Source organism: Cynoglossus semilaevis, chromosome 9 (assembly GCF_000523025.1).
Source record: "Cynoglossus semilaevis isolate Cse_v1.0 chromosome 9, Cse_v1.0, whole genome shotgun sequence".
In the NCBI taxonomy this organism is placed as follows: domain Eukaryota; kingdom Metazoa; phylum Chordata; class Actinopteri; order Pleuronectiformes; family Cynoglossidae; genus Cynoglossus; species Cynoglossus semilaevis.
In genome coordinates, this window is record NC_024315.1 from 14857736 (window position 1) to 14885196 (window position 27461).

The 27461-nt window shown below is 40.4% G+C and overlaps 1 protein-coding gene across 4 annotated transcripts; it reads right to left on the reverse strand.

Moving 5' to 3' along the window:
- Positions 1–540: 540 nt before the first annotated feature.
- crebbpa (CREB binding lysine acetyltransferase a) lies at positions 541–26314 on the reverse strand. 4 transcript variants are annotated; one of them, XM_008317471.3, is made up of 31 exons: positions 25391–26314; positions 19015–19700; positions 16425–16607; positions 14983–15250; positions 14471–14584; positions 13587–13850; positions 13167–13266; positions 12925–13056; positions 12681–12798; positions 12430–12553; positions 12273–12335; positions 11912–12033; positions 10995–11207; positions 10399–10695; positions 9907–10086; positions 9481–9652; positions 9263–9381; positions 8937–9176; positions 8633–8721; positions 7940–8020; positions 7653–7709; positions 6777–6854; positions 6618–6685; positions 6187–6337; positions 5841–5978; positions 5639–5752; positions 5370–5535; positions 5112–5279; positions 4773–4934; positions 4299–4580; positions 541–3981 (listed from the first exon to the last, which is right to left on the reverse strand). In XM_008317471.3, the coding sequence occupies exons 1-31, from the start codon at positions 25476–25478 to the stop codon at positions 1741–1743; spliced, it is 7278 nt and encodes a 2425-aa protein (XP_008315693.1). In that variant the 5' UTR covers positions 25479–26314; the 3' UTR covers positions 541–1740. The 4 variants fall into 4 exon arrangements, with proteins under 4 accessions (XP_008315693.1, XP_016890788.1, XP_008315692.1 ...); XM_017035299.2 differs by having other exon boundaries at positions 10399–10692; positions 12430–12601; positions 25391–26313; XM_008317470.3 differs by having other exon boundaries at positions 12430–12601; positions 25391–26313.
- Positions 26315–27461: the final 1147 nt, after the last annotated feature.

Here is a 27461-nt window from a genome sequence, read left to right on the forward strand (position 1 = left end):
GTGGTGCATGACCTGGGACACGACAAACCATACATCCTGCAAAATCTTTTCATACCTGGTGCAAGTATACCAATGAAGAAATTGATTTTTGAAGGATTGGTAACACAAAATATTGATTTGTTTTAGATTCTTCTTTTGTTTGCTCACTTTTCATTTTGTAAAATGACAAAACTTTTTTTTTTTTTACATTTTCTCCAAAGCATTCTTACTTTACCACTTTTTCACTCGCCCAAAACCATTGCACAGAATCGTGAATACACAGAAATGCAAAACGAAAAATAGGCAATTCTTAAATGTGGACAAAAATGAAAACAAAAAGTGTGCGTCACACGCACTAACTTTCCCGATGTTTTTGGTGGTGAGCAGATAAGCAGTGTCTACAAAACAAACCGCAGTTGCAAGGCAGGCTGCAACAATTCAGAGGCACTTTTCTTGCCTTCATCATCATGAGCTTCTCCTCCTCTGGTGCTGTGAAACAATTACAAAATATTGTACAATATGGAAAAAACACAAGCAAGGCTCATTTACCAAACAGAGTCCTAGAGTTCATCTGTTGCACACAGTTTATTAAACAATATGGTATATAAGTAAGAAATGAGTCTTTACCACTATACAGTGAATGCGTTCTCTTATATTTATAGTCATTTATTAACTTGATTTACAATATGAGAAAATTAAATTCCCCCTAATCAAGTATTTCTTTGAGTGTAATGAGGGTCAGTTCCACAATTGAATTTCAAGTTGTGAATCTCCAATGTGTCTTTCCTCTGTGGAAAACACAAACCTAGTGTAAAACTTGACGGACAGGGTATCATTCAAAACGTGGTCTACAAACAACCAAAGCACATTGCACCTCCTTTCTTACAGTCTTTACAGTCGAGGGATTTTTATGACATAAATGTATGACACTTTAAGGTCAAAAAAACAGTTTACTACACTCGCCGGACAGCTTTGTCAAATTTTAAACCACTGAGATGTAGCTTGTACTCCTTGCCATAGTTTTGTTGGAACCAGGTAAAGCTGTGTTTCTCTAGTTTCTGAGGGATTTCTGTCAGTGTCTTCATGTGTGCCTGCATACATGCCTTTGTATTCACAACCTGGCAAAGTCTATTTCCTATTTTTATACAACTGAGTGCTCTTCATAGACAAAAAAAGAGGGAGCAGTCTCTGTCCCTGAACGCATGATCTTGGAGTAATGGAACAACACTAGATAACAATTGCTGGGAATGACAATTTGCAAACAAAAACCTGGCCCAATACCCAGACAAATTATTTTACAGTTTCAACACAAAAAAGTATTACTTTTTTCCAAAGGTACAAAATAAAAAGATATGAATATAATATAATGAAATTGTACATTTTTTTGTTTGAAAAAGGGGAAAAAATAAAAAAAGGCATGAAACATACCAACGCAAACCAAAAAATAAATTGATTATTGAACACATTTGGTCTCAAACAAAAAATATATTCTTTGATTTATTTTCATTACGAATAATCTTGCAATTTTCCCATTATCCAAAGGAAGAAATATATTTCAGCTTGGGCTTGGAAACAATTTCATTCCCTAGAAGTGACATTTTCTATTATTCTCAGCCTAATTTTCTCTTTTCACAACTTTTTACTTAGTACAAAAGGGTTTTCAAACTTAGAACAAAGCTTACAGCTTAAAGAGTCCTTAGGGAAGAAGTGGGAGGACAGGTACCTGGGAGTGAGACTGTTCTTCAGTTCCCAGCAGAAATGCTACAATCCTTCCACAAACTTCTCCAAAGTGTCTCCTGTAGCATCTCCCACCATCCCTAAGTCACTGTTCAGCCCACCCCTGTTGGGTGTGTTAAGTTGTGGTAGCATGGCACTCTGATCAGGTGTCCCCAAGTGTCCCTGCTCCATAGACTGCAGTGGGCCCCCTAGACCTGGGTGGGGGGAACCCGAGTGTGGCGGTGGTGGGTGTTGTGGCGAGGGTTGGGGTTGGTTTTGGATCTGTGGCGAGGGACAGGAATGTGGTGGCTGTGGTTGCTGCTGTGGTGGACAGGGGGACTGGACGGGTGCAGGGGAGCGGACCTGGTTGCTAAGGGTATTGGTTAGTGTGGGCTGTCCAGGGAGGTGGGCTCCACCCTGGGGTTGGCCTGTCAGTAAATGAGTCTGTGGGCTCATTGGACTTGGCTGTGCGGGGGAACCTATCTGCTGCTTGAGGACAGCCTGTTGCTGCTGGGGAAGTTGTTGTTGTTGCTGAAGCATGCGTTGATGAAGCAGGTTTTGGGTGGAGTCCATCCCCATGCCCGATTGTGACATCTGAGCCATGGACGGGAGCTGACCCATGGGCCCCCCCGCTGATCCTGGGCCTGTCTGCATGGCTATCTGCTGCTGCTGTTGCTGCATACGGATCTGGGAATACGTAGCTGCCGTACCCTGTGTCTGTGCAGGGAACTGTCCGGGGTGGCCCTGAGGCATCACTGCCTGCTGCTGCTGCTGCTGTTGCCTTAGAAGTTGTCTGCGATAAATCTCTTGGATTTGTGGGTTGGTGTTGTGTGCTGCATTTACTAGTTGCCCTTGAGCCCCTAGTGCTGCCATACTCTGCGCAGGGGGCTGCTGTTGAGGCATCCCTGGCCTCTGTACCGTTGCTCCTGGCATGGCCATAGCCTGCATTGGGGGCATTCCAGGCTGTGGTTGCTGACCAGCCTGCTGTTGGTGCTGTGGCTGGTTGGCATGGTACTTGGCTGTTCGCTGTTTTATAAAAGCAGCCATTAGCTGAGGGTTAGATTTGAGGATGTTAAGAACTTGTTGCTGCTGCTGCGGCGAGCTGGGAGACTTGAGTGTACGCAGAAGCTCTTGCAGGGCATTAGGGGCTATTGTACCAGTCCTCTGGGGCGTTTGTATACGGACACCAGGTTGCTGTGGTATCAGCATCCTCTGGCCTTGCTGTTGTTGCTGTCCTGGAGCCATTAAAGCTCTCTGCATGGTCACTGTCTGCTGTGGTGTCTGACCAGGAACAAGACCTGGTTGTTGGGTCTGAGCTGCCTGCATGGGTCCTGCAGCTCCAGGCCACTGACCTTGAGCAATTCCAGTTTGCATGACCTGTGGTCCACGGGGTCCTTGGACCATTTGCAACTGGGTCTGCATTGGCCCAGTCATGCGCGGCTGAGGCTGTTGGGGGTTCATAGACAAGCCGTTACGGTAATTCTGCTGGTTCTGCTGGGCTTGTGCCATCATCTCAATGCGTCGTGCCATTTTGACTGCAGCAAGTGGAGGCTGTTGCTGTAGCTGCTGTGGGGGCTGTGGTGGCTGAGGGAGAGGGGACTGCTGCTGGTGTAGAGGAGAGGCCTGAGGCCCAGGCTTTCCCTGGGAGACCGATGTTTGAGGCTGGCCATTGCGCGAGGCGTTAGGAAATGAGGGAGACATGACACCTGCTGAATTGGGAGTGGGCGGCTGGCTAGAAAGAGGCTGCTGGGGTGTTTGAGGTGTGTTGGGCTGGCCATGGGAAGTAGGAGTACTAGGAGCAGCTGATGCCGGTGGTGATGGGAGGGGCATGGTTCTTCCTTGCATGGTGGCCATTCTCCTACGCATTAGTTGAGCCTGCTGAAGCCTGTGCTGAAGCTGTTGCTGACGTAGCTTGTGCTTGATGTTTAGGCAGAATGGTACAGGACACTTGTTCTCCTGACAGTGCTTTGCATGGTAACAGCATAGAGCAATAAGCTGCTTGCACACAGGGCAGCCACCATTGGTTTTGCGCTTGCAGCCTTTGGTGTGTTGAACCACTCGCTTCATCTTCTGACATGATGGTAATGAGCAGTTGGCGTTGCGGCACTGACAAGCATGGACCAGGGATTGGATGCAGCGCTGGATACTAAGCCGTCTGCTTTCTTGTGGGCTCTTGGAGGCTTCTCCACTCTGACTGTTGCTGTCATCGTCCAGGCCAAGACCCCACTTCACCATTTGGTGGTCATGGCCCTTTGTGTTATAACAGTTGATGCAAAGATCAAAGTCCTGCAAAAAAAAGAGAGTGTTGAAACAGCAGTTCCATGATTACTAGACAAATACCTAAAAGGTTTGAATAAAGTTTGAGTGATCTGTGACATACATTGCTATGATGACAAAAGTGTAGCACTGCATGTAACAAGAAATTAAGCTGGTAGTCCCCAAACACATCACAGTTTAGGATAAAACAAGGCTCACAAATGATGCAGGATCAGTTGGTCATATAGGACAGCCTACAGATGCTGTTCTGGATGGCTTTTCCTGCTTTTGTCGCCATCAACAGCAAATACAAAGTGCATTATAGCAAATGTATAACAGAAACCCACCTCGCAAACAGTGCAGTGCCAGCGTGTTTCCACATGGTGCTTGCACTCATTGCAAGTGTAGACAAAGCGGTCCTGTCCCTGGTTGTGCAACTCAACCAGCATGCACATGGTGCTCCACTTGCACCTCCTGAGGGAGCTGAACTCCCAGTGCTTGTCCCTGGCAAGAGTCAGAAACGCATCCCGGCCATCCATCAGATCACAGGAGAGCAAGGGGTCAGGGTCAACAATAGGGGGCAGAGTGTTCACCATGGGGGCAGAGTGGAGATGAATGACAAAGAACACCTAAAACAAAAAAACTGAGGTTAAATGATAATTGCTCTTTTTTTCACATATTTGACAATTCATCCATAGCCCCGGATAAGCGGACGATGATGGATATTTGACAATTAAATGTAAATTTGTTAATTGCATTATTATACTATATAACGCTGCATTTTAAATAAATACAATTAAATCAAATCAATGAAGTCTGACCTCTTTGTGCTTCTCCATTGTGGCATAGAGCTTCTGTGATAGGTCATTGGCTACATTCGGCATCCCAGGTTTCTTCTTATTGGCTCGGCTCACACTGCTCTTATTTTTATTGGTCTTTTTATTGTTCTTCTTTTTAGCGTTTTTGCTGTCTCCAGGTGTGCCCTAGGGGAGACATGCAATGACATTTCTCTTAGGAAAAAGCTCATTGAACGATTCACATTTTTCCACAGGATTGACAACAGACCCTAAGTAAGCATTTTGTGCTGGTGCCTAGAATTATTCCATGTTCCATTGTTTTTCATGAAATCTTTGGCATCATGACCGCACAACATTCCTTACCTCTGGTGTGTCAGAGGCAGCTGTATTTTCCTCTTTCTTCCTCTCCTCCTCCTCCTGCTCCAACTCCTTAATGCTCTCCTCCAGCACATTGGGCCAGAAATCGCCTTCAAAGTAAGGAAGCTCATTGGCACTGGTAAGTCGATCCTCAGTTGCCTGTTTGAAGATGTCCTGGGAGAACAACATTCATTCAATCAAAACAAACATTCTAACAGGCATACATTTTTATTTTTTAGTTACATAATAGGACATATTCCTTACCTTATAGTCATGTAGGATCCGCTCCGCAAAGGCTTTTTCCAGCATCTTTCTGTACCACTCCTGCAGCCTCTTAGGCTTGGGGATCTTCTGATCAGGAGGGTGGCAGTGGAAGATGTAATCGTCTCCTTCACTTGGAGGACAGGCCCAGATGTGCCCCTGGGCATACCTGTAGAGAATTAAAAAAAAAAAAAAAAATCAGTATCCCTGTTCAGCTAAGATGAACTCATCAGGCTTGATTAAACACTTCAACAGAAAAAGATGAAACTTACCCAAGCTTCTTGACATATTCTAGATAGCCAATAAGGATTTCATGGTACACTGCTGTTCGAAGAATCCGAGGTCTGAAGAAGTGAATACTGTCAAGGTACGATATGTAGACCCGTCTGCAGACAAAGAGGGTGGAGAGGGTTAAACATGACAGGAGAGATGACATAATACCATATAGTACATGACATAACGAATCGTACAAACCTAGTGTTGGGAAATGAGCACTCAGAACCATACTCCTGCACGTGCATGCCAAAGAAGCAAACATCTACACCGTCAATTTCCTCAAACGCAAAAAGTGCTTTGGTTAAGGTCTCAGGCATTTCACCCATGTCAACAAACCTGGCAGGAGAAACACAACACAAATACTTCATTACATTATTACTCCAAAGCCATGCATTTTACTTAAATTTACATAGTACATTGTCATCAAGACAGTTTAAGCTTTAAAGGTCTTGTATATAATGCAATGTTACTGGAATGGCCCAGAAAAGTTTATTTTAACTATATTTTGACTATCCTCAGGTATCTGTGTAGCTAATGGTCTCACCTGGTTTTCATGCCTGGTTTCACCTCCACAGTTTTGTCAGAACTCGCAACTACTCGCACAAACACTTCTCCAGCCTCTGGATGGTTCTGTCTCTTCAAGTATTTATTCACACGATCCTCTATGTACATTCCCAATCGAGTTGACTGCAGCCCTAAACAAATGAAAGATTTTTTTTGTAAGAATCTATTTTGTTGGATGAACATCAATCAATTCAGAGAAATGATTGTTAACTAAAACAAAAAAAAACTGTATTAAAACTAGTTTAATCTATATACAATGTCACAGACCAAAGTAACATTTTTTATCTATAATATAGCAAACAATTAAAGTCTTGTTTGTAGTATATATATATTTAGAAAGAATTGCATGCAAAAACACGAATATTTCAAACAGTACATCAGATGCTAAACATCATCAGTCACTGCACTAACTTTTTGCCGAAAACTTGTTTTCCTTCCTCGTTTTCCCGCTCTTTTTCAAACAGTTGTCACAAATAAATCTAAAAGGGTAAAAAGACAAAAAACACAGTACAGTTTATGTTGAATAAAAATAAGACAAATATAAATAGAGAAATTATTCAAAAGCCTTACCCTGATGGCCAAATGACTTCATAATGGAGGACACATATCTGATGCATTTTCCTTCCACAGTCTTTACATTCAACAAACCTAAAGAACACCAGACACATGCAAGGGCCATGATAATGTTGTTTATTTATAATGTTAGTTATTTCTCTTGTTCACCTGAGATTCTTTTATTTCAAGAGATATTTTTGCGTTACCTTTGTTGAGTGCAAGGAAATCCAATTTATTTATTTTTTCTAAAAGATATATTAACATGTACATTAATGCTATGTGACTTTAATTGAATAGCATAGTTCAAAGAATGTAAAACATACTTTTTATTTAATTATCTTCAGCTATTCAGTGTTTGAGAGTGCATAAAAGCAGGGACTCTGTCAAAGCTTAAAAATCTGAAAGAGACAGGAACTGTATGCAAAATGAAATATTTTCTTATTTATTGCCTGTTATATCATCATCTGAATATTGAGGAATGTCACTGCATATTTTGTTCCTATCGTGTAAGCCCTGTGTGTGAATGTTTAAATACTGCATTCTAGCTAATAACAGCTAGTGTCACTAAAGCTTGAGAAGAATAGTTTGAGTTAGATAGATAGATACAGTAGATAAATAGATAGAACTTTATTAATCCCTCGGGATTAATAAAAAATAAAGGACTTCCCTTTGGGAAATTAAGGAACTTATTTAAGAACGTTGATTAATAAATGTTTCACAACTCTGGGTCTGTGCTGTCAAAGTCATCTACTACAAGGCATCATACACATGATTTAAAGGGGTTTAATTCATGAGGATTTGTAACTGAGGTGTCAAAAGTGTAAAGTGAAAGGAGCAACATGTAGTCTTGGTCTCTGTAAAATTAAAGGAGCGTTGGTGGTATGTACTCACGGTTCAGGGTCGAGTACGTCATTCTTCTTCCTTTCAAACTGGTCTTTAGATATCATTCTGATGTGTAGAAGAAGGAGATAGAAGAAAAGGATGTGTAAGAACAAAACATTTGCACAATGTTTGCCCATAATGTTTTGTTGGTTATTGTGACAACTTCCAGTTTAACGTTAAAACATAAAATTATTTAGTGTCATCTGCACTTAGGACAAACTAAATTACAATAGCGCATACAAATATTTGTATGCACCAACGTTTAATGTGTACAAAACACTGGTCAGTTCACTTACGTCTGTGGCTGTGCTGGATCATCCCCCAGTGTCACACTCTCCCCCTGGATCTCATTAAAGCACTTTTCACAAAAATGGTACCTATCAGAACACACAATGAACATTCAGCACATTCAAAGATACACAGAGTTAAGCAACAAATAAGAATACCACAGACAAATGTGTTCTATTTGCTGTACTGTAAAGTAGGTGGGTGCTTGTACACTTTAACCTAAAACCACAGTGTACAAAATAACTTTGTCTAATGAACAGCAGGAAATCCCTGAGCTCCTATTGAGAGTGTAAATGGACAATGCTGTAGAAAACTCATGCTGTTTTTCAGGCTCAGCTGCTCAGATCCTTATGTGCCTTTCAGTGTGTCTGAAAAAGCGATTACACTGTTCATACAGCAGGGGGTGCAAGGGAATGCAGAGTAAACCTTTACTTGCAGGTTTACAACTTGAGGGAGAAAGGCAGTGATTAGCATTGCTTTGGGTTTCATCAGAGTATTATATTGTGTTTTACTGTCAGTCAACTTCATTGCCAAAATAAAACAAAATTAAAACAAATGCCAATTCAAAACATTTTAGCAGCTTGATGCTCTGTAGAACCTATATTTTTTATTCTCAATTTATTATAAATCTACAGAATTTTATGTTATATGTTACAATAATTACACCAGCAAAAATCTACACTCATTTACTATTATCTTACCTGTTCTGGTAACTGTAGTATGTCCCTCCTGTAGGTATTGTGCAGAGCTGTTTGCCATAGCAACACAGAGTTTGAGGAGAGAACTCATACTGCAGACACAAAAAAGGACAGAAATGGTCAAAACATTTACAGAAAATACTGAAACAAACAACAAATATTTTTAGAATTTCAAAGTTGTTTAATCATTCCTCTTCTTTTATTTCAAGCTGGATTACAAAGATATTTATAGGCAGAAAAATAGAAATATGCTTTTTAGTTTTGTTAAAAGTTGATACAAATGGTATCAATAATAAGTTCACTGTACCTTCCTCCCACAGCAGTAGCCAAGGCCCTGCATGACAGGATCAATCTCTGACTCAAAGACCTCTGCCAGTTTGGAGCAATACTTGTAAACACGGGATGTTTTGCGGTTGTAGAGCCAAGCATTGTTAAACATCAGCCAGACATCATCAACATATTGCCACGGTTCCTGGTACTGGCCTGTGTCAAGCTTTCTCTTTATTGTAGACAGATCGATGGGATTCTTAACGATGTCAAAGTAGTCCTAGGGGTGGAGAGAGGACGCTTAGGTTTGGCACATAATGGGCGCACACAGAATGAAAGAAAAAACAAATCTTAAGTTGTACCTACCGGGATACCAAGAAGCATGGGATCTACAGGCTGCCTGAAAGGCAGTGACTCTGGATCCTGCCGGTAGAGTGACTCCAAAGTTGGCATTAGAGCCTGTCGCAACTCTTCCGGTTTAAAAACTGCAATGTATTTGTTTTAATTACTGATGATGCCCACAAATCTTTTTTAATACTTTAAAAAGAAAACTGTTATTTTTTTTTCCATCTCTATAGTCTCACTTTTCTTCCGTGACTGAGACGGGGATGACGAGGTTGTGCTGTTGGCTCCTCCCTCTTCTTCTTCTTTGGGTTCTGTCTTCATTTCCGGCTTTTTGTCCTCTACCTCCATAGGCTCTGGCTTTTCCTCTGGCTCTTCCTTCTTTACTGACACTGAAGCAGTATCATCCTCAGTCTACAAAAAAAATGCAAATTGTAATTGAATCTTTAACGCTTAACCTCAAAACAATAAACAGTTTAAAGGCAGTTAAATGTGGACTATGACTGAATTAAAAAAAAAATTTTAAAACTACAACTTAAAAAAATCTTTGAAGACTTTAGAGGCTTTAACAAGAACAGACTATCAACATGTGTTATGCAATTCATGAAAGTGAACATGCTACAACACACATTAAAAACCAGGCAACTGGCCATACTGGACAGACCCACCTCCATCTTAATCTCAGTCTTGCCGCCAGCGGCCTCAAATTCTTGTTGCTCGTGGTGTGTCTCTGCTTTAATCTCTTTGACTGGCAGATCTGCTCCTACATGCTGTGAGTGGAGGTCGGCACTGGCAGCTGAAGCTGGTGTGGGCACCCGGTTATCCAGACTGGCTCCTGGCTGAGACAGCTAAAAGACAGAGGATAAAGGGGAAAACGAAACAGGGGGAGAGAATAGGCAATTATGAGGAATGTGTAAAAGTTTGACTGCTGTGTTGCATGCAGGACTATTACAATTAAAAAGCAAATTCCATGTCGATGTCATTATATTCATTCAATAACATTTTACTCTTTCAATAGCTAACATTCCCATTATGATGGATGCAGTGAAGATGCGGAAATACGAGAACTGGATGTAGATGGGACGAATTGATCCATGGCAGTCAGAGGGATGGAAGGGTAGGTTCAGAGTGGAGGGCATGCGTAGGGTTCTAAGTCTCACCGGCGTGGTAGGGGGCTGAGGCAGGGGCTGCGTCTGTGCTGCTGTGGAGAGCTCCACCTGAGGTTGGGGCTGAGTGGGACAGGGAGTGGTAGCACCCTGAGATTGTACAGGGCCAGGAAGAGTGGGGGTTGAGCTGCGGCTTGAGGGCTGGGGATGTGGCAGGTTAGTGGCTCCCCCAGCTGTGGAGGCAGCAGATGGAGGCGTAGAATGCATGGGAGTTTGAGAGGAGACTAGCTGAGGGCCTAGTGAGGACCCGAGGGCATTGGTAGGGGGGTTAGCGTTCTGCTGCTGCTGCTGCTGGAGAGAAGTACACACACAAACGGGGCAGGTGGACACACAAAGACACACGGGTGTACAAGCAGACAAACACATAATCGTAAGATCAAACAGACAAACAACACTGTTCACAATTTTGGGTCCAGAGACCATCATGTGATTGGTATGACAACAATGTTAGAGCAATTAGTGGGTAGTACGATTGGTAAACACATTATGATTCAAGCTCCCCAGCTGGACACCATTGTTAACAACTGTTCAGCACCATTAAAAACCATAGTTAAAAGAAACTTCACACTTCATTTTAGTCTGTGTCTCACCTGAGTGACGGCAGCCTGAGCCTGTGGCTGACCCATGTTAGGCCCCACAGTAGGGATTATGGTGCCTGTGCCCGCAACACCATTAGATCCTGGAGGGAACGGAGTCTGAGCAAGAAACTGTCCTTGATTGGCCGTCTGGCCCACTATGTTGCCGCCACTATGTCCAGCCATCATGCCCTGGGCTTGTGGCATTCTGGAGGGAGACATGCCCATCTGCAAAAAAAACAACAAAGTATTGAGTATAGCTGTAAATATTTACCCATTAATTGTCATTGGTGAACAAACAAAGTACAGGCCAATAGGTCACTGACATTCTGTCTGTACAAGGTTGAATTTATGATGTTAATCATTTCCAACCAAATCATGATGAGACCGTCAATGCAGGAAATCTCTTCATGTGTAATATCAGTGTTTAACAAATGATTGCAGAGAATCTTACTAAAGATATTGCAGATATCTGTTTATATTTTTAACATTAAACTAGAAAAAAACCACAACTCTTAAAGTTAAAAGGAGTACTTGTGGTAAAGAAGACAGCTTATTCTTCCAACATTGTTTAACCAAACCATCCTTAATTTGCTTAAGCAGACAAAGGATGTTCACAATGATATGGTGCACAGGTGCAACATAACCAATACCTGATAAAGTAGGTTGGTTAGAGTGAATTCAGTCCAGAGGTCTCAGTCAGTTAAGTGTACTTAACCAAAAACAAGAGAATGGATTGGCCAACTCCAGCCTGTGTCCCCTATTTTATTTTGTTTATTTTCATTGTCTCATCAGAATCAAAAATTGGGAATTAACGGACATATATAGGCATGTCTTGAACTATTTGTTAAGTTCAATCTTTTGAACAAGCTGATGCATTTGTTAACCACCAGCAGGAGCTATTACTGGTGTAGTTGCATGGTTGTCCTCACCACTGGGACGGAGGTCATGTTCATTTGCTGTGGATGGTTCATGGGTGAAGCAGCTCGTGCTCCTATTGGTGCCTGGGATATCTGGGCATTTGGCAGTGCCATGTGGTTGAACTGGTTCATTCCTATGGACAAAAACTATGTTATATTTGAAAATGTTGAAACCCTAAATACTATAATAAATGCCTTTCTGTGTTATGAATCAAAATTCAAGAGCAGACTATAAAAATCTTTTTTGATACTGAAGGTTCATTTTCCAACTGCCTGAACCCTTGTAGATTTTTCTCATTCTTACTTAAACTAAAATATTTTTTATATCCTTACAAATGTTCTATCATTCTTCTTAAACTGCCACAAAACCTACCTTGTGAGACTTGCATGCGATTCATGATCTGATTTGGCAAGTTTGGCAGGGAAACAGGTCCATCTATATAAAAAAACGGACAACATGCACATGTATTCATAAACCAAAGAACCTATGCCACAACACCAAATATATTATTTCTAAAAATAATACTTACTCTGTGGCCTTGGACCCATGGCATTAGGCTGTGTAAGGCCTGGTTGTTGGGTGCCCTGAGCAGCCATCGGTGTCTGGGTAGTATTCTGCTTCTGTAGCCTTGAACGCCTCTTTTCTTCCAGTTCCTTTTGGATTTTATAGATTTTCTCAGCCAAGGATTGATAGTAATCATCCTATGGTCACAGTTTGTTTAGTGAAGACAACATTTGACCAAACTAAAACAATAATTAGCTGTCAGACCAAAAGTCTTACCAGACTTTTAGCTGACTCGTACATGTCTCCTTCCACCTTTCTAGCGTAGGCCACCAGGTTCTCCATTCTTCTGTCCTTTAAAGCAGCCGGATCAGGGGTAGGAAATATGGCTTGTACTCTGCCGTAGAAGACAAACATAGAGCCATGGGTGAGGTTGTTTCTTCTCTCGAGGGAGCAACAACATAGGAGAACAATCCCCATACCCTAAATGCAGGACTTCAAGAGTTCAAGAGTTCACACTTACAATTTATGAACAAGGTGATGACGCAGGTCTTGAGTGACATGCTCATGCCAGGCTTTCCTGTTCCCAGTGACAGGGGCTGCAGCCGGTGTGTTTACCATTGATCCCACGGCTGATCCATCTGCTAGCAGCTGACTGGATTTTTACAGAGAATGATAAACGTCAAATGTGAACAGATACTCTGCATTTAAGTGCTGTATAAACAGAGTCCAGCACATGAAATACAAGACACTGCAAGTACTAACTTATTAGTGTTTAGTGTGTTGGGAAGAGCATCTGTGTGAAGGCTGGTCTGTTCTGAAGTGGTTACACCCATGGCCGCACCTCCAAGAGCCATCTGGTTACCTATAAAACAGAACAATGTTATCAAAGGGCACACGGTGGCTTCAAACTATAACTGTACATTCAGTTTGTTTAAAATGGCCACATCTGCAATAAACAGAACATTATACAAGAGAAACAGATGGCGAATGAGATAGCCTTATATTTTGTCTAAGCTACAATTTGATGCTAACTTAAACTAATAGGAATATATAAGTTCAGCTAGTTCACATGATTCTTAAAAAAGTTACAGTCAAGCTCATATTTTTGTAAATACTATTCAATACTAGATAAAATTCAGACTGAATGTTTTCTCAGAAAATACAAACTTTCTGTGGTTTTACCAAGCGTATTGATGGGCCTCATCTGCTGGGAAAGCTGTTGCTGGGTCTGTGCATTTTGTGCCCCTGCCGTCTGCCCGGGAGCCTGCTGGGCCTGAGCTTGCCCAGTGGGCTGACTACTGTAGGGCAGTCCAAGTGCTGCGTAGGCTCTCTGCATGGAGCTGGGATCTATGGGGGCTGAGGTATTGTTGGTAGAAGCACTAGGCTGACCCACACTGACTGAAGACATGGGGTTCTGAAGGCCTGCAGTAGGAGAGCTCAGCATAGCTGAGAAAAACAAGAGATTCATTAGTTAACCATAGTAACATCAAAACACTTTACAGTTAGTTGACAAGTTGTAGTTTTGAGGGTGTAGCATACTCTGTAGCTGCTAAGCTACAGAGTATGCTACACCCTTAGCATACTCTGTAGCTGCTAAGCTACACCCTGACTACAGCAAAAACAAACATTATGTATTTTGATGTAAAACAAGGTGAAGTTTATGTGTAAGAATATAAACATATTCAGGAGACATAGATGCTAACATTTTTGGTTCAGAACAAGTTGTTTACTCAATAATTGGAAAGTGAGGGTGAGGCATGCAGGTATATAGGGAATCATTAAACATGGAAGAAAATTTATTGCAGAACATGAAAAAACAAGCTGTGCAGAAATGATGTCTGTTATATGATGTGGGAAAAATGACTCTCAAAAGGTTATAGAAACGAGGTTGAAGTATACACCATCAAAACCATCACACCATAAAAAACAATGTCTAAAACATACTCAGTACATCAATAAATCAATCCGAGGGTGAGGAACATGATACACTGATAGTTCAACCTATTACAAAAAATAAAAAAAAACTAATCACTGTTAACCAATCACTACTAGCTATTTGTGCTTACGCTGCTGTGTGCGCTTGTCACTGGCGTTCTTCAGTGGGAGGCAAACGGGACAATCATGTCGTGTGCAATTTTTCCAGTGGGAAATGATCTGTCTGGAGGATGCACAGTGGGCCACTACAAAAAGCATCAGAAAGACCGAGAAGAAATTTAAAAAAGGCACATTTATACGTAAAATTATTTGTTTTTGAGACTTTCTGGAGGTCAACTATACTGTTGATTCTGATTACTTGTGATGTACTGACAATATTATATAGTTATATAGTATATTTTAAGTTCTCATTGTAAAATAAATGTATTACAGTTCCAATAATTGCAATTATAATATTTCCGATAATTCAGCAGCTCTACTCGTAAACAGAGTGGAAAAAGCTTGCTAGATTTTCAATATTGTTACACCAGAAACTTTACAGTTTTGGATGCTTCAATGATATAACAAGAAGTTTTAATTGTACAAACACTGAAACATCTACACAATTTTATAACAATTTCTCTGTATATTTTTGCCAACTTACCCTGACAGGATTTGCCTGCTTGGCAGTGGGTCATGTGGTTGAGGACGTTCTTCATAGTGCGGCAGTGAGGTAGGGCACAGGCCCTCACCTCCCCATTGGCCTGCTCCCGCCGCTGGCACTTGTGCGCATGCAGCAGCAGAACCAGTTGCTGCTGGATCAGTTTGCGTTTCTCTGGGTCAGCTGTAGGTCCTGCAGAAGGCACTGCCACACCTCCACTGCCAGCCAGGGGGAGCATTGCCACCTGCTGCTGAGGCTGCTGCTGGAGCTGCTGCATGTTTGAACATAAGACAATGTCAAAGCGAGCAATTATCTTTAGGTCAAGCCCCAATTCTTTACAATATTAAATTCATATAAGTCACTTTGAATCAGAAAGCTATCCTGAGAACGATCTTTGGCTTTAATTGTGGCATGCACGTTGGTATACAAGGTATGGCATGCTTTCATTTCTCTTATGAAATTTTAAATTAACAACATAAGACCAGTATATTACTAGACCCTGCAATCTGGAATTGGTAATACTCGAGTTTAGATCAAAATCCCTTTCATAAAGGTGACACAGTCAAGACTACATGCCATTCATTTTTTTTTTTAAAGACAAAGGTTGAACACAATAAACCTAAAAATGGGTGCCTCAACATCAATACAAAAAGTGACACTCATTCTCTAATATTATAGATATCAGTACTACAACCCACCTTCCAGCCACTAAATACACAAGACACTAACCAGAGGAAGATACTGGATAGTGTTAATAAAGGACCTAAGGTACAGTATGTTTTACTGCTAAGGACCAATCAACATTAACTCAACCACTGTCAACTTCTATTACCCAAATTATTGTGAGGCTACTTGTTTTTCTTTTTACATCATCACCTGTCTAAAATTTTAGCTCATCAATGACACAAAGCGAAAGAGCAACGGACAGACCAGGATGACCAAGAAGATTAACCAAGCCAACCAACAAAGGTAGTTCTAGCCAGAGTAAGTCAGACATCTGTGCCTTTGCCATGCAGCTGTTGACAAATGTGACTGGACAAGCTAGGCTCTTTAGGTAAGTCTAAAGCAACTACACTTTGTAAGCAAGCAATAGAATAAGCAAAAAATGTCATTACATCTCAGGCATGCCCAAACTGTTCCACGAAGGGCCGCTGTGGCTGCAGGTTTTTGTTCCAACCAACCAAGAGCACATAGTTTGACCAATCAGCTGTCTGAAGACTGAGACCAGTTGATTAAACCAGTCAACTCAGGTTGGAACAAAAACTTGGTTGGAACAAAAACCTGCAGCCACAGCGGCCCTTCGTGGAACAGTTTGGGCACCCCGATCTACACCTACACTACAACATTAGCTTTGTGCTAGAGCTGGTGACAACAAAGAATAAAAAACTGCTGAGAACTGTTAGAATCTGGCCAGCGACTTCTGATCATGTCTAACAAGCACTCACCGCATTTGGTACGCTGTTGACAGCAGTCCCCTTGAGATCATTAGAGAATGGTGGCAGACTGTTTGCAAGGGCGGCCTTGTTCTGAAGCTGCTGCTGCTGATGGTTGAGCTGCTGGCCCGGCCCTGCAGCACCCTGACCATAGGGCTGGGTGCCAAAAGGAGCCCCATTACTACTTAGGCCAACCTGAAAGAACGAAGAGGATTCCAGATAAATGAATTACTTTCATTGAAATCATTATTTTGCCATGTCTACTTTCAACACAGTATTACATATAACAACAACAGGGCCTGTTTTTAATCAATATCAATCCTTACTTTTAGATCCAATAATGATTCAGTAATCATAATATAGTTTCTACCTTTGCTAGATCAATGTTTGGGTGGGCCCCACTAATGGGTACCAGAGACAATCAGCGTATCAATAGTTGATATATTTTGTTGTTTTTTCTCTTTTTTCTTTATATTTGTTCATTATATTTAGTACTAATATTATTGTGCTGGTGCTTTATTTTCAGATATATTGCTATGAATTACACCACGGCTGTTCATATGGGCATGAAAATAAATGAATAATTATTTTAAAAAAATATATCTGGTAGTAGCATTTAGATGAACACTGAATCGAATTGATATTAAAACGTAGAATCAAAATTGAATCGAGAGATTCTTAACAATACCCACCACTAATTTCCACGTTTTCCTTAACCTTTTGTCTTTGAAAACCTACTCACATAAAATACTGCAAATTAGAAACATATTTTTAGAAACAAAATCATTCGAAACCTTGAAATAAAACATACAATGTGTAGGATAAAGGCAAATATAATCAACTGCAATTTTCAAAAGTTTACTGCGGAGTCCTGAATATAGCTGTAAATTTGATTGAGGTGCTAAGGGAATTTTATCCATGTTAAAATCCTGCTTTATTACTTATGTATCTAGTTACTCTCACATCTACAGAGCAGATGAGAGATTAGACTAAAAATCTGCCAGGCCAAGCAGTACACCCTTAGGCTGTTGACACCACGCCAGTAGACCAGATAAAACCTGAGCCAACTGAGACATCAAGACAACAGCACCCCTTCACCACAGCTGAGCAGACAAAAACACAAGCACACACACACTTCACCACCTGTATGCTTCTTTGATTATGTTTAGCTCCTCTTCTTCACTCTTCACACATGCCAAGTTTGAGCAGACATAACAGCAGGAAAAATTCACACATACAAAGGGTCATGTTGTAGGAAACCCATGACAGTAGACTGACAAAGAGATTTAGAAGTTGTGACTAAAGTGCAATATTGGAAGCCATGCACAACAACACAGTCTTTTGTGGTTGGAGACATAATAATCACAATGTGAAAGCATTTATAATAAACATACATCATTTGTATCTAAGAGTACAAAGATAATTTTATAAATAGCAACTAGTCATACCAGATGGTGTAGATCCCCAAAAATAATTTCTATTAGAAAAACTATTTTAGCTGCATTAGTTGGTCTATTGGATAAAACCATACAGGGGCAGCCCTCACTTCACAAGAGCATTAATAAGCCTCAACTTCCCATGACCGTATCATCAGTTCACCACTTTTGAACCACTGTAGAAAGGCTACACCCAGGAGCATCAACCTTGAGATTGTCTATCCAAGTTGTTTGACAAAATCCCCCCCTTGGCAAACTTATAAGAACCAGTGTTCTCTGTAAGGATGCACCGAATATTCGGCCACAGAAAATCTTTGGTTGAAAATGGCACATAAGTGCATTTTTCCGAGAGGTGTAACCGACTCTTCATACAATACCGCTAACTTAATTAAACATAAAGAGCGCCAAATCAAAGAGGACGTGAATGTGCCATCGGACATTAAAACGTAAAGAACCGCTGGAAGGCACTTCTGGAGTGGTTCCAAAAGCAAGGTAAAACTCCCGACAGATGAATATCCAAATCCAAAATATCGGGATTGGATCAAAAGTGAAAAAATGTGGATCAGTGCATAATTGGCATAATTTCTTTCGGTGTTTCGGTTTTCAGCCTTGGTTTCCTCATTTTCTGTTCTCCATCCTAGTGCTGCGATACAGGAATGACCATTTTTTTCCCTTGCAGGTCAATTTTTTTCTTCTTCCTGACACATCACCTGGACCAAGGGTATACAACTTGTGGCTCCTGAGCAACATTATGCTCTTCAGCCTCTATACATTCACTCACATTCAGGTTTGTGAATGGAACAAATGGAAACATGGGTCATGCATGCCATGCACAGCATTTAGCCAATCAGAAGGACTCCCAGCTCCGCTAACTTATCTGCAGGAACGGTAGTCAGAGGAGTAAAGAGAATGGCAGGGCTGGAAAGCAGAGCGGTTGTATCAACTAGATACACCACCAACCACCATCACCACCTGCTGCACCTCCATAAAGAGCTGCCAGGCAATTGAAGGCCAGTCAATATAGAGCACATACAGCCAGCATCAGTAAAGTAAGGCGACTTTCACAGCAGCAACAGTTGAGAGTATTTTGAGTGCAACTTCATTAAAAAGAGTAGTCTAATTGATACATTGAAATCACAGAGGCCATAACTCACTATTTGGCTTACCTTGTTCATGTTGCCTGCTGGTTGGGCTGCATTCAGAGTAGCAAGAGTGCCCATCTGCTGCCCACCCTGGTTGAGTGTTTCTGCCAGAGCCGTACCTGCTGCTCCTGGTGTTGTTCCTGGGTACTGGATACCTGCTACTCCAACTCCACGACCTCTACCAGTCCCTGGGCCAAGACCACCATTTAACACTGGCCCTGGTTGGGACGGTGCCCCCTGTGCCAGAAGCCCAGCATGTCCTTGGCTATTGTTTATCATAGTCTGGTTGAAGCCTGATGTGTTTAAGCCCATTGTTGTATTATTGTTGTTGTTGTTCTGCCCAGCCATTCCTGTTGGTGTTCCTGCTTTTTGGGCCTGAGGAGACGTACGGTTGTTTGGAGAGCCTTGGCTAAGAGGGCTCTTACCCAGTGGTGTCCCCAGCTGTGGCCCCATACCACCTGGCTGAGGACTAGATGAGTTCAACCCCGTGCCTGTGATACTGGAGGTACTACCAGCTCGGAGAAGTTCTGAAAGCTGCTTGTGCTTTGCAGCTGCATCAGGAACAACAGGGAGTCCACCTGGCCCAACAGTTCCAGGTGCTGCTCCCCCATTTGTGGGTATCCCACCCATCAAGTTTAGGTCTCCACCATTAGGGATCAATTCATCTGGGAGGTCGTTCTCCAAATCATCCCAGGATAGTGATCCCAGATCTAAGAGACAAGATGGGGGTGAAAGAAATTTGAGTAATTGTAAAAGAAAAAAATCTGCAGTTGCACAATTAAACATTTTTAGTGTCACTAAGCAAAGTCATATCTAAATAAGTAATTGGTCGGACAAATTTGTTGACATTTTTCAGTTGACCATAGAAAATGAAACAAATCCGATTTCCAAATGTATGCATGAGGGGAAAGTTTTCTCTTGAAAAGAAAGCTTTAGCAACTGTTATACATGTTCAGGTGATGTCAAATATGTCACAGGGTGTACAGAAAAACTGAGAGACAGACAGAAACTTTCTGCATGATTGGATTCTCTGGCATCTGTTGTTTTTATTCGGAGTAATAATTTTTTTGGAAAGCACCTGAATGAGGCAGTAAAATCCAAAAACATCTCCTAAGTCAGTATAGAATACAGTGTCTGTGACTTGGCTGGACGGAAAAACATAAGAGTAAGTTGAACAGCTAAACTGTGAAATAACCTCCCAGGATGTAGCAAAGACAACTTCACTCATGCAAAGTTTTTTCCTCCTTCCTTATGCCTTAAAACTTTTGATTTTTCCCTGCAGGTAAAAGCAGTGCAAGTAACAATACACTGGACACAGTAAGGCACCGGTTAACAAAAACAGCGCGACAAGAGTAACAAAAAAGCACTCAGGGTTCTTGCTGGGTAGTAAAGGATTATGTGTGTCACACTATTCAGACTTGTAAGTATAATGTGGGGAGTGCCTAGGGAGCCATGGATTGTGAGGGTTTATACAGTGCTACCCAAAACTACTGGGTAGCTGTCTGTTCATCAAGGCTGCCCTAAACTAATTAAATCAACTTTTCAACAAATGTATTCAAGGGAACATCCAGGTCTTGACTAGATAGAATACCATTGTCAATTAATATGGACAAGGTTTTCTACATATACTTTGGTGTAATAAATTCAATTTAATAACAAAAATAACGTGAAAACAGGTTTCAAGACAACTGCAGTTTTGGGTTCCTGTTACCCAACCTTCTGACAAATTAGCTTGTACAGTAGGTCTGCATAACAGAACCAAAATACTGTATCTGCAGTAGGTAATAGGAGAAAACAAGAAGGACTTTTTACTGCAAACAAATGGATGGATATAGTGCAATATCTTTAGCATAAATTACAAGATTTTTAAGAACAAATGGCATTGCCTGATTATAAGCAAATGAGGAATAATAATAATAATAATAATACGTAAATTTGGTAAGTACTGAAATCAGGATTATTTGAAATTATTTCTCCCTGAATCTGGAAACACAAATTCACAACAAATGTGACATTGTAGTTTATATAGATTCCTTTATATTTTTTTTTGGAACTGTCCTCTAAAATAAAGTATAAAATTAAAATATTTTACTGAAAGTAAACAAAAGTTTATATCAACAAAATAGGACAAAACTCCTAAAAGAAACACTGTCCCAGCCATAACTCACGCTGCCCCTTTCAACTGAGTCCCAATGCTCTCTCTCACACACACTCTACTGACAGTAACATTAGCAATTAAAATGATGGGTAGAACATGACATGTCAACAAAAGACATGGCACTGAATTCAACCACTAACCTAACAGATATTATACAATATACAACAAATGGAACGCTAAGAGCCTGGATCCCTCTTGTCAATATCCGAGTCAGTGTCATTGCTGTTAATTAGTTGTTCAGTGATGATTCCGGTCTTTGTGAAAGCTCGAACGTCATTTGAGACTGATACCTTAGCCCAGGCATCCACGATCTATCCAACGCTCCCACGCAGCTCGCAATTTAACTTTGAACACCCCGTTAAAACCAATATTTAGTGGTTGAAATTCTGTGGTCAATCCACCCGGAACGATGGCAAGCCCGATTTAGTTTGCTTCACTTGGGTTTTGACAATATCGGTGAGATGGGCATGCATGGATCAATAGGGACGAGATTTGTGGAAAAGGGTAGTGACCTAAGTTGGACACAGGAGGACGCTGTTGTTGTTCGCCCCTCCAGAGTCAGGCAGTTGTCACTATTTTTGTTCTGGATGGAAACCGTATTGTTGTTTTGACGCTGTTCCGTGCGGATGTTGTTTTGCAGAGAGAGTGTGTTTTTTTCCTGTATCGTTAAAAAAGGAGAAATAAAAAGAATTCTTGACCACGAAAAAATCAACAGCCATCCTTCTGAGTCCTACTGCATCGCACCATACATTGACAATACAAAAAAGAAGTCTGCGGGTGTTTGGAGGCACAACACAACGTTGCGCGGATTTGGGTTATATAATTGTTGTTGAGTATCTTCTAATTGTGATAACACAGTTAAACGTCATTGTTGGCTCCGAGTGTGCTTCAGTTGTGTGCACTGTGTGGTTTGGCTTTTTAAAGTCAGTTCGAGGTCAGTAAGCGCAACCAGAAGTAATACATAAGGCGCAACGGGTTATGAGGCACACTATTTGGCTCAATATTTTAGAAAATTAAAGGCTTTTAAGTGTGCCTTATAGTGCGGAAACTATAAAACTAAAGAAACGGTAAGTATTTTGCTAAATAAATGCTGCGTCTCTTCTCCTTTTTCTGACACTTTTAGTTACACTGAATTTTAACACCACCAACAGATACACATAAGTTTAGTTTCCTAAAAAGGCTGAAGTGTGTCTGCGTTAGCAGCAAAGCCACATATATGGTAAGTGTAATGGGCAAAATTTTATAATAATTGTTTTGTCAATTACATTCTTTTAGTTATTTTTGTATGTTTTCGGAAACCAAACTTTTATAGATGCATTGTATATTTATGTTACATATATATTTATATTACATATATATATTATAACTCTGGAGTTATACACTCAAAGGACAACTCCAAGGCTTATACTAAGCTTGTGCAAAACTGTACTGTGTGCGATTAATTGGAAGAAAATTGTCCCTGGGGATTATTTGCCACCTTGCGATTACTACAATTAGTATCACATGATTAGGGTTGCCAACCGTCCCTTGAAAAACGGAATATCCCGTATTTAGAAACAAAAAAAACGTCTCGTTGAGATTAAATTGGACACACTGTGTCCCATATTACATTGATAATCAAAAACAGCCTCTAAATTGTCAATTAATGTAACTGCATTTACTATTTCAAATTTAGTATGTCAAGGGGTCTCCCAGAACTCCCAGGGGACTGAGACAGCAATTAGATAGGATTTCTGTTGCTTTACAATCACACGGCACGACAGTAAAATTGCACTAGCAATTTTACAATGCACAGACAATCTATGACAGAAGACATTAATTGGAAAAAAAACCCTGTTAATTTGCCAAAACTAAAACTGCAGCCTTTGTGATCACAACAACACACATACATGAGACACAATTACAGCTGATGGAGTGGGGAGTTGGCATGACTACGAATTAGCACATTCGCCCTTATGCAGTGAGATCACTGACATTCACTGCTCGGTTTTCCAACTTATTGCTCTCTGCAAAGGTGCGAGTGCCCAAAAAGAAACTCTCCTTTCAATCTATTTTCAAATCCCATCCTGCTATCATCATATTTATGGCTAGATTGTGCTCAGTACAGCCAGGTAAGCTTCAGACAATGTAGCACAACTTGTGTATGCGTGCATAGTGCAAATGTGAATGTGCGCTCATGGATTAGAAATGGCATCAGGAGGAGAGGAGCAATGGGAGAAGATACCAGTCAAAAAAGAGCAACAGTGTTTAGTCAGCAAAAAAGTAAGGTAACTTCAGTAGTGTGGTAAGTGTATCATTGCAAAATGACAAATCAACCAGTACCAACGATCATCAATAAAAGTTGTATTTTATGTAGCAATACCATTATTTGCTCTGCATGTTTACCATCTGGGCTTGGCTAAAATGGACCAGGCTTTGAAGTTGTTGACTTGAGTTACAGAGTGGAATTTATTAAACCTAGACCTTTTTGTGTCTTTATTATTTGCATTTTATTTATATCTGTTATTATTATTATATGTTGTTTCCTCTTACTTGGCTTGAGTGTCTGCTATTGTAAGGTAAGCAAAAGTGACCCCTAAAAAACACACAAGTAGAAATGTTTAGACCTAGAAAAAACAAAACAACCTTTTGAAATATCTATAGTGTGATAGAGTAGCAGCAAATGATCTTCTACTACTTTAGAACACGACAACACAAATGTGGTACGTCTATGCTGTGTTTTGGCAAAACAGTGTTAAACTCCGAAAGCACTGAAATACTTCACTATAGGTATTCTATTTTTACTTTTTTTCTTCATTACTATAATGGCACTCTTTAACCACACTATGGCCCACTATCTGAAGGTCAGTGCTGTACATTATAACTGATGTTAACATGTAATTCAAGGTTTCCTATTAATTACTGAGAATGTGGCAGTCCACCAGTCTCATTTGACCATGGCCATTCCCCAAAAGTATTACTATAGACGGTTGTTTGAGACGGTTCCGACGGACTGTAACACTGGCTGCTGTTCTCTGTGCCCATAGAGGGGTGTGTGGCCCTAAAGGGCTGTGGGCCCTTAGAATTGTCATCCCCCTCCACCCTCTCCCTTCATACAGCAACACTGTATTCTGATTTTCATCAAATCTGGAAATAAACTGGTGTTTTAATGCAAGCGGCAGAGTGGGTCAGTGTTCTTGATTCATTGTTTTAATTTGATAGTTTAAAGATTGTTCAAATGATTGATGTTAAGCTTTATATGCTATAAATTAATGAACAAATGCTTAATTGAATTAGCGAATGAATGAACAAATGAATGAGTAAATGGATGAACAACTTCGTCATCTAGTGAGTAATTGACAAAAATATTTTACACATCTTAGCTGTGTGTGGTGTGGAGGGAGAATGGTGCAGCTTTGACAGTTTACATGGTGTGCATTAAAACACGTCACTAAAACAGCATGGGAAAAGGCTGCAATTGTTGACACTGCATTCACAGCAAAAAAAAAAGAAGCAGTGTTAACATCAGTAGCTATGTCTTCACTCGTAAACACTTTTTTTGAGTATTGTGATAGGATACTCTCACCAAAAACTGGGGCTTGATATAAAACACATAAAGCACACAACCTTTTAAGCTATAACAAATGCAAATGTCCAATTCTTCAATGAATAAATATTCAGCTATAAATGCAGGGTTCTGTAACCTTTATTTTGGTTTCATTACCCGGTGAACACTATTGCATGTGTCAGACTAAAACATTGAAAAGCTTTTCACAATTACAATCTGTCGACATAAGATTTTCAAATGAAGTAACAGACAGATGCTATATGCTTACTTAAAAACACATCTGTCATAATTAGCGATGTGTTTAAAAGCAAGGCAGAGATTCAACGTCACATAACGCTTTCACGATGCAGTCTTTGGTAGGTTCGGTTTTACCCTGCTTTTAGTATGTTCGGATGTTAGTGTTGTTTAAACAAATTACCCTGTGGTAGATCTCTTGCAGGATCGTAGATCAATTAACATACACACCACACGTAGTACGTTTGCGTGACACGTTAGCGTATAGATGCTATTGCAATTACTTCTTACAACGAGCAAAACCACGAAACTGCAGTGAATCCACACAAACTACAGCCAACTAACTGAAATTACAACTTTAACATGTGCTACACAGACAAACGGTGGACTACAGTGGCAACGGTTATGATGCAAAAACAATGAAAAATGTCGGTGTTTATGTGTTTATTTGAAGGCCTTACCTTGTCCATCCGAAGCTGACAGGGCAGGTGAATTTAGCTTTGGTCGTTTAGAGGTGGGAGGTCCGACGTCCAGCAGGTTTTCAGCCATAGTCGCGATAGCTGTTATTTTGCACAAATAACTATATTCACCTTTGTTGAATAAGTTTTAATACCAACACGAATCTTTCCAGTTATCACATTAGCAGGCCTGCTAACGTTAACTAACAGGCTAATCGCTAAGTTAACTGTTAGCGTTAGCTACTGCTTGCTGCTAAGAGTCCGTTCAAAAGAGATGCAATAGCGCCCCGCTTCGCCACCGCCATTCACCCCATGATAATCCAACACCCAAAACCCACATTATAATCGTCAAATAACGCACAATAAAATATTCCCCATGTAAAGACCCAACTTCAGCACGACAGTTTGATAACATCTGGTGGAATTCTGCGCTTCGGAGGGGAAGTCGTAAATTCTAGACCTTCAAAGTACCCATTTTTGTGACGTAAAATTTCTTCGTGCAAAAATCACACGGAGCGCCACATAAATGCAAAATTGCAATAAAATGTCCTGGTTTTGCAAATCACTTCGATTGTCACGGTCTGGTCTCCTTTCGTCCACAGTTAACAATACTGCTCCCAAACGGCGACATGGACTGAATCGCCGCACTCTGAAGGGGAAATCAGATACACGGAGCTTTTCTGCCCGACGACCACCGATTCAGTTGCAATTTTTTCACGCAAAATGTCTCCGACGTGATGTTAAGATTTTGTTTTCGGGTGGATGATGCTCCTATGTCGTAAAAAGGATGCTCAATTTCTATGTAAAAGCCATAGTTTGATCGAAATCCCAATTCCGAGCCACGACAAGATGGCGGCTGTTGATTCCTTCGATACAAAAAGTTTTTTTTCTTTTCCAGATCGACTGTAGAGGGGGAGGGGCCGCGCAATCACGCCCAACGTGAACAATTCTGCAATCGTTCACCGCAGAGGGCGCTAAAACATCGCAAAAGAGGCTGCCTATACAACGTCAAAAAGAGAAATTAATTTAATGGAAAATAACATTCCCTGACAATTGCAGCCGTTATTAATAAAATAAAATACTGACAACATTATTTTATATTTGGAGCAGCCAAATGAATATATATACAGCATATATATACACAGTATATATATGCTATATATATGCTATACATATGCTATATATACACAGTATATATATGCTGTATAAATCCCAAACCCATAGTGAAAAATACTAATAATATAACACTCACACTCAAGAAAACACATATTGAATGTATTTAATAGTATGTGTCTCTTTTCATTTTTTTTCTGGCACAATCTGACACATGCACGTGTATAAAAAATTCATATGTGACATAAAATAACTGCATATGTACAAACAATGGGTTCTTTGTGCAAATGTGTACAGAGTATGATTATGTGTTGGTAATTGATACATGATTAATGTGCACAAAACATACAAAAGACAATTCATTCATAAAAATAAAGCAAATACACAGAGATTCAAAATAAGACAACTTCTATCTAATTTTTGTACCAGTGTAAAAAAAAAAACACATATGGGCTGAATGGGCTGAATGAGGGGTGAAGCTTTTACCATTTAAATGAGTGACTCTATAGCTGTATCTCTACATCTATATCTGTTTTTAAGTAAACAGGTATAAATGAAATATTGAAATTCATTTTAATTGGTTGGTAATCTTTTGATATTTATTTTGGCACTGACCTTTAGTAGCATTTATTTCACTCTCACAAAATGTAAAAGGAATCTTGTCACACATTTATTTGTAGTCATTGATAGGAACAGTTGACAAACTGCAATTACTGCAATACAAAACTGCAACAACTCTACATGTTTTTTGAATGACTCGAGAAATATGATTTTGGATTTACATACTAAAGATTTGATATACAGAAGTGAAGGACAGTTGAGATACTATTATATAAAAGCGTACTTAAAACTTTGTGTCCTGCAGGGAGGAAAATGGAAAATTCATTCTAATGAAAAAAACATTCACACTTCCCTTTTCAAATTGATTGGAAATTTTGCAATGAAATGGGCTTAAAACTAT